This window comes from Humulus lupulus, chromosome 2, assembly GCF_963169125.1.
Source record: "Humulus lupulus chromosome 2, drHumLupu1.1, whole genome shotgun sequence".
Lineage (NCBI taxonomy): Eukaryota > Viridiplantae > Streptophyta > Magnoliopsida > Rosales > Cannabaceae > Humulus > Humulus lupulus.
In genome coordinates this window covers 24,166,866-24,175,354 of record NC_084794.1, presented here as the reverse complement: position 1 = coordinate 24,175,354, position 8,489 = coordinate 24,166,866, and the positions used below count along the sequence as shown (strand labels likewise).

Below are 8,489 nucleotides of genomic sequence, written 5' to 3'. Positions count from 1 at the left end.
AATTAATAAAATTACACTTACTTGTGGTAATTGAGCAGTGTGAGTTCTTGAAGTAGAAAACAAAAAAAAAACTAAGAAAGTTTATGAGTTTTCAAATTATAATCTTTAAAAATACAAAATCTATACAAAAAATTCAAAATATATATAAGTTTCATACACATATAAAAATCATTATTTTTACATTAAAATTGAAAAAAAATTGGATAAAAATATACCTAAATGAGTAAAAGTCGGTTGGGTCCCTACTAGTTTTTGAAGGAGCGCTTCTGAAATTTTTAGGAGAAATGGATTTGTTAGGGACAATGGAAGATTTTGCTGAATATGTGGGCCAGTTGCGTCAGTGGCCCACTGACGGTAACGGGCATTTGCGTCAGTGCCCCATTGACACAAACACCCTGTTACCGTCACTGGCCCCATTAAACAACATCAATGTATGATATAACGCAATTGTCCCATTATTTGTGGCACCGACACAATTGCCATTTTTTTTTTTTAAGTAGTGCATAATCACCAAAAACACAAACCAATAGCCAACTATGAACGCAAATACCAGGACATGTCAAAAGACAGACAAGACTTAGTTGGAAATAAGTTACGTAAAAGTCACCAACTCTAGAGTTAATTCGACACTTCTTTGTCTCCAGGGGTTGCTTTGAATTGAAACTTATTATCAGTTTGGGCAACGATTAAGTATTTTTAGCCTCGTACTAAAAATTTGCCCGTTGACTATATATCTATCATTATCCTGGGTCCGCTGCGTAATTATGGAAGAATCATGGCCGTTGAATTTGTCGACGTGTCTTCATGTGGGACCCGTACTCTTCAACTAGTTGCCACGTGTACAACCCAACAGCCTAGAGACCGTTTCCCCGTCACTTTCCAAACACAGAGAGGAGAGGCCTGCGATAATGATTCCTTCTTCTATCTGGGTCTGGCTGACAAAATTAACTTCCAGCTTCCCTACGGACAACTAGGGTTTCTTCTTAATTGAGTTTCGCGGTGATGGCGACGACGGAGAACGGTGGCGGTGACCACGTGGTAGAGCTGAGCGTGCGCGAGAGGTCGGCATCGGAAACTGATGCGGGTGTGGCTTCGGAATTGGAGGAGATAAGCCCTCTGCTAATTCAGACGGAGAGGCCCAAAATCAACATTTTCACAATCTCTTATCCCCGGAAAAAACCTAGGGTAACAATCATAAAATTGATTGATTGTTCTCGCTCTTTATCATTGATTTTCGGACGTGATCATGGAAGCTTTTTTGTTAATAAGAATATTATATGATTTTTCGTTGAGGAAGTATGATTTGGATTATTCGTTTTAGTTTCTGTGAACTTGAATATCTAAGCTACAGATAAATGCTTTGAAGAGGTCAATTTCGTTACTGAGCTTAAGAACTAAATGAGAATTAGAAAATAGAAGGACTTTGACTTGTCTAAGTTGTTTTATATTGATTGCATGGGGAATTGATGTCATTGCTTTATCAAGCAGTGAAAGTTGGGATGAAGTTGTGCGAATGAGGTTTTGGTTGATTTTACTGATTTTGGGTTATCTAATATAGGAACCAGTAACAAGATTAGTCGAATTGGAGACGTCTCCGGTTTCACAATTTGTTTTTTGGGTGTGGGGAGGATCTAGACACTCTGGTATACTGTGTATGGCTGTGTCGTCTACCATCTACTTTCTCATGGGAACCGTTTCTAATGTTTTCTCTGGTAAGTAATTTCTGTACCTTAATTGAAAATCCATAATTTTCATGACCTACTCAGATTTCTGGTAGCCTGATATTATATGTTTCCCAAAGCCAAAAATTCTGAAAAGATGGACAAACAAATAAATAGTAAACATGGCACAAGGTCACCAGTCAGGTATGTAGTTTGCTCTTGTAAGGTCTCAAGTTTGAATCCCTCCTGGGCACCTATATAGTAGTTATGAGCACCTACATAACGATTGCTATAGTTTTCTAATCCCCAAATATTGTAGGATTAGGCAGAAGGTATTATGGACATTTGGAGCTGGATATTTGCAATGGTAGAACATGATAGTAAAGATAAGATCTGCAGTAAATTTTATGGACATTTGGAGCTGGATATTTGCAATGTAGTCTGTATCCATGTGCGGTTGTAACTGAGTGGAAAACTATAATTACAAAAATGGGTTAGGTGGCTGGATTTTTACTCTTATATGCTGGATATTGTGAATTGTGCTAAAAGTAAGACTGCATGAGGCTTTAGCATGCTTATATATTTAACAATATATTGCAAGCATCACAAGCAGTTGACTTAATGATTCCATCCTTAACACCTTAATCATTTGATAATTTATAAAATAAATAAAGAAATCTTATTAATTATTGCTTATTGTTGTTGTCACAGTTCAGTCAATTCCGTTGTTTGAGACTGCATTCACCAGATGTACAATAATCTTGATTTGTTCATATATTTGGTTGAATAAAACTGGACAATCAATACGGGGTCTAGCAAATTTTAGGTGTCTTTTGATTTCAAGAGCCTTTGTGGGATATTTGTCATTGATGAGTTTTATTTACTGGTAAGTTTTTCATTTTTTGGTTATTCTTGTTTGTGATACATGACCTTGATTGATGATGGACTGCAGTAGGCTAGTAGAAATAACCAAAACTGGGCTTATTTTCTGTTTCAGCATTCAGAGATTACCTTTTTCCCAGGCTACACTTTTGAGCTTTACAACTCCGATTTTGGCTTCAGTTATGGCAAGGATATTTTTTCATGAAAAGTTGAAAGTTGCTGATATTGGAGGTATCTATTTTTACATGTTTAAATTTTTACTTTAAAACAATCAATCTGCGTGAAACAATAGAGGGAATGCCTACCAATCTATATGCACCTTCATGCATGTTGTGCTAATATTATAACACTTTCTTGCATTGAGCCAATCAGATGTGTGGCCTGGTGCATATTGAAATTAGTCATAATCATGTTGGGTACTACTGATGCTGTGTTATATTGACTCCAACTAATCATGGGTTGATCCTTGAGAGGCTGAGAGCAACATTTTCCTATGGTTGTAAGGAGCAACTTCTTGGTGGCTGCTAATTTGCTCTCATAATCAGAAATTTAGCTATCTCTTTTAGGCATGTAATGATGACTTTCAGCTGTAATCAACCTTTCAGGTCTAGCTTGCAGTTTCTTTGGGGTGCTCTTCATTTGCCGTGGAGTGCTTACGACACAAGGTATGAAATTGAGTTTACGGAAGAACCTACTTAGAATTGGGTGGTAAGACCCAGTCAAATTGTGCATTTATGCTCTTGAAAAACAAAACAAACTAGATCAGCTTATGAGAAACTACTATTGCGTGCAATTATTTATCATTTACAGATGCATGCAGGAGATCTAGTTAATAATGGGGAAGGCGGCAATGCATCATATATCTGGGGAAGTAATCATATATATGCCATATTAGTTGGTTTATTCTCAGCTTTAACAGGTGGAATCAGCTATTGCCTTATAAGGGCTGGTGCAAAGGCATCTGATCAGCCAATGTAAGGCCACTGAGTGTTTCTCATCAATTATTGTTGTGCTATGGATGACATTGATACTCAAAAAAGAAAGATAACTTGGGAAATTGAATAATGCAATTTATATGTCAAGAAATGAATCCATTTTCTTTTTGCGATACGTCTGACATGGAATCTTGGAAAGATAGTTTTACGTTACTCTTCTCTTAGAAGATTCTCTACATTTTCAGGGCAACGGTTTTTTCATTTGGTGTACTGTCTAGTCCTGCTGCAGGAATTTGCTCTTTTGTTCTTGAGGTAAATTGAATTTGGCCACAATACTGTACTTTATATTTTTCTCCAAACCCTTTGAAATAAACTTGATATAATTTGGATTAACAAATAATTAAGATTTGGTTTTAATTAGGAAACTTTTTTAAGAGGAAAAATGTGGCTTCCAAACTTACAAAGTTCATTTATGTTACTAAGTTGTATTGATTCATGAGGTTGCTTAAAGTTTGCCAAAGTCCTTATAATCAGTTCACTATAATTCTGTTAATCGTTTTGTTGTTCGCATTGCAGGATTTTGTTTTACCAAGTTTATATTCGTTTACACTTATGGTTGTACTTGGCATTTTAGCCTTTTTTGCAGAGGTTTGATTCTGAACTACTTTCACAAGTATCAAGTTACTAAGCATAATCATATTAATTTCTATAGGCATCATGGTGATTTCTAAACTTGTTCAATATCAGGTATTTTTAGCACGTGCACTTCAGCTCGAGAAAACTAGCAAAGTTGCAAATGTTCAATTCTTTGAGGTACTATTTATATGTTACTGGTCAGAAATATTTTTTCTTGTTTATTGGCTAATTTTTAGGGTTCAATATCACCAATGAAGGTCTTAATTGATCTTTACTTGTTAAAATTTTGAAAGATTTACTTGATAAACATGAAAAAATTCAGTTTAGTCTGTTACTGAAGGTGATTTCTCCTTTAATAAAATATATTGGTTCAATTGTGGAGGTCTGTAAATTTTCGAATCTTAGAGATGCCATTTTCATGTTGTAATCTTTCTTTCCTCTGGCTGGTATCACTTTTTCATTTCTCTTTTCCGGAAGATCCTATGGTATTGCACTTTAAATCTTGGTAACTTGGACATACCCAAATTCATTTATTTTATTTTTTCCTATCTTTCAGGCAGCCCTATCACAATTGTGGGGCATTGGTTCGTTAAGCATAGCTCCATCTTTCGGTCGACTTGTTGGATGTCTGCTTATTGTAATATCAGTGTGTTGCACCATGTATTTTGGACCCGATAAAGAAGTAAACTGAAAAGATACGTTTTCTTTTCTTTTTGGTTGCTTAGAGAGCACTCGTTAAACTAGCTCATTTTCTAAAATACTGACAAGAATGGTAAAAATGAGCTTTCACTGAGCTAAATTTGCGTTATTTTACACATTTTTTATCTTAACAAACAGTATTACTCTACATTTTAGAGATAACTATTCATTAAGATAAAAAAAAAAAAATTCTCTTTCCATATTAATTATATTTTATATTGTTGTCTTCTTTCTCTTTCCTATTTTAGTATTTTATTGAATAAAAAAATAATATTTAAATGATGTATAGAAAATATAAAGAAAAAATAAAAGATGATGTATGATGTAATGTAAATGTTTGATGTAAAATATAAAAAATAAGGTTTTGGTGATGTATTTGAAAAAAAAAGTAGAGCAACCATTGAGACTCTATTTTTTTAAATACATTACTAAAGCTCTATTTTTTTTATTTTTATCATTTAAATATTATATCAAAATGGTAAAAAAAATTAATAAATTTGGAAAGAGAAAGGAAAGAAAGTGAATAAAAAAATTTTAAAAAATGTTTAAATGAGCTCATGAAAATAAAGAATATAAAAGTAACTTTATTTTAGAGAATTGATTTAAAAGAGTTACTGTATGATAATTTTAATAAGTTTATAGCGAATTCTCCATTTTAGCGGAGCATATGTACCACTACACTCAACTTAACTGTCTAATCAATACAAGCTTTGAATGGTATATCTACTTCTTTCATTCTTAGTTTGTCTGATACTTTACATGCTTATAACAATATTAAGATAGATGCTTGTATCTATAATATACCTATTCAAAACAAGTTCTTGAAAATCTTCCGCATAATATTCTCAAGAACACTGGACCAATCTCCACTCTCCATGCTAAGTTGTAGTTTGTTTATGTTGCAATGATCATGGAGTCCTTTTCTCTTTCCAATAAAACTCATCTTTTTATTATTATTATTATTATTTATATGAGAAAAAAAATCTCAATTATGATAAACCACACTTCATATGTTATACTGGAGGAAACTCTTTTTTGTACCATATTTACTTTGCTTCTGAAATGTTATCTTATTTTTTCGAAAGAAAGCTCTAAAAGTTCAATATTCGAAACTTGAAAAGTTGGATTCCGCTCTCCATGTATCCTCATTTTCTTTAGAGTAAAAGAAAGGAAGAATCTTGCAAAACCAAGAGTGGGTTTGGTCCATATGGAATGGACTTATTAGGGCAAACGCTGATATGTCTCTGTTGTACCATTAATACATGGAGGGTGACAACTCACAGCTCTGAGTGAAAAACATTTAATTTATGGCAAAAACCATCTGCATTCATCAGCTGCACATAACTGGCTTTATTCCCATTCATAGTTAATTATAATTAATGCCACAAATATTTGGCCTAACACAAGTTAAATTTTCCCCCTCTTTCAAATCGAGGGCAACACAAGTAAATTAATTTTCCTATTCTAATTGTCATCAAAATTTAAAGCTCAACTCTACTAAGTGCCACGTGTCACTAAGCAATTTCTAGTCGTGTTTTCTTTTTTATGGTACATATCATTTCTTTTTATCAATGCATAGCATTTATTCCAAAAGCAGGGAACAATTGCTGTACAGACTACAGTGTACACAAAAATAGAGTTGGCATAGTGGATCAAGAGGTCACTAATACCCCCAAATGTTAGAGGTTATTACGTAATTGCCACTAAAGCTACTAAGGAATAGATTTTGTAGATTAAAAAAATGAGGTTAGAACTTGGAAGACATAATAACCCATTGGGTTAGGCAATTCATGGAAAAGCGGTTGTTTGTAGGGTGGTACTTGGAAGCTAACCAAAGTTATTCCAAATTCCATAACATTAAAAAGGTTTACACTTTATCTGTTCGTTGTTTGCTTATATACAAGTATATATATATTCTTTATTACTTTTTTTTTACTTATTTTGTCAAACATGTTCAAGAGGTACACTTTATCTGTTCATTCCTTTATTATTTAAAAGTTTCCAAGGTATGTAGTTTTATGTCATTTGCCTTGTGTCTTCTTAGGTTTACAAGGCTCTAGTTTTCTTGCAAGTAGGTCAAACTTTTGTCCCATTAAGGAATTAATTTTAAACTAATAATATATCCTATTGGATTAGTTTAATTAGTCACTTTATAGTGGCTTCCATGTAAAAACCTGGTACATAATAAACCATTATATTGGATAATGTAAATGAAATAATGCACTCTTTTCCAAGTGTGTAAATAACTAACCAAAGAGGCATTCATATAATGATAGTAGTGTATTTATGTGCTAAACTCCATTGAAATTGACCATGCTTCATTATATATTTAGCAAAAAGATGAGATCAATAAAAGAAAAAAAGCAAAACCCAAGTGGACTATGATTCTCATGACACCAAAAATATGGGGGTCCCACATGTTGAAACTTCACGAGTGCCTTCTCTAATTGATACTCCTAATTTTTTTTTTTTTGAGAGGATTGATACTCCTAATTGTAGTGTATGCATGCAACTACTATAATTGGTCTTTATAAATAAATATGATTGATATTATTTTACAAACTTCGTTTAATTATAAAAAGAATATTTCAAAAGAGGGTGAAATGATCCAGAGTGTTGAATAAATCAAAAGGGTTGAAGCCTCCTCCTCCTAATTTTGAGGCTGGAAAAACCAAAACGAAGACGAAAAGTGAGCGTGAGATTCTTATCTTGAAAATGAGAGTTTTTAAAAGGATTTGAAAAATGGAGTGAGAGAGAGTGAGTTTGTTTCTTTTTGGGTTATTGGGGTAATCCATTTCCCATGGGAATCGGATTTTGTGGGGAATGTCACAGTCGTGGAGATGGAGGGAATATCATATATTTTTAATTTTAATTTTATTATAGATTTAGCCGAAAGCTCAGCCTCTGTGCATGGCACGTGCAACCCATCTCCCAATTTTCCATACTTGGTTGGTCCTTTGACTTTTTTCACTATCAAATCCACGGATTTTAATTTTACTACTATGACCCTACCTTATAATTTGATATTCCTTCTCCTTTAATCTTTATTTTATTCCCCAAAAACAAAAACAAAAAAGTGTAACAACACATTTAATGTGTCACCAAATACCCCCAACGACTATAAAACTCTTCTATAAATGTACACCTGAGACGAAATTGTGTGTAGGGGACCCTTCTAAGCAATCAACCAATGCTTTTAATAGGCCAATCTCACTCACACTTGAAAACTCGTACAAATTACAAAGTGATCTTTCAGGGTGTCCTCCTCACTCACGGATGATATTGTACAAACAAAGTGTTATGTAAACTATAAGAAACAAAACATCTTTAGTTTGGTATGTAATAATAATAATGACTCAAAGAATATGTCACCCTACTTATAAGGTCATGAAAATTGAATAGTGATATTTACCAATCCATCCCAATGTGGGAAAATTTTGATTTATTCTGATATCTTTATTTTTCACCAAGTTTGGTATATTATTATATTTTACAATGTACCAAGATTGATGATGTCATGGTGTAGTGAAATTATTGAGGCAGATGATGGGTATCACTCTTGACCCCATTTGAAATATTTTTGCCGTACTATGCTATGATTTGTACCAAAAATTTGTACCCTTATACTATGCTATGATTTATTATGTTGGGATATTGTGGAGCTGGAAAATGGCTT

The 8,489-nt window shown here is 33.4% G+C and overlaps 1 protein-coding gene across 1 annotated transcript; it reads left to right on the top strand.

Moving 5' to 3' along the window:
- The first annotated feature begins 629 nt into the window (after positions 1 to 629).
- Positions 630 to 5,013, top strand: LOC133817508 (uncharacterized). The gene is made up of 10 exons (XM_062250051.1): positions 630 to 1,185; positions 1,559 to 1,712; positions 2,373 to 2,547; positions 2,659 to 2,774; positions 3,149 to 3,208; positions 3,364 to 3,517; positions 3,724 to 3,790; positions 4,055 to 4,126; positions 4,226 to 4,291; positions 4,671 to 5,013. Exons 1-10 carry the CDS (start codon positions 1,003 to 1,005, stop codon positions 4,803 to 4,805), a joined length of 1,182 nt encoding a protein of 393 aa, XP_062106035.1. The 5' UTR covers positions 630 to 1,002; the 3' UTR covers positions 4,806 to 5,013.
- The last annotated feature ends 3,476 nt before the right edge of the window (positions 5,014 to 8,489 follow it).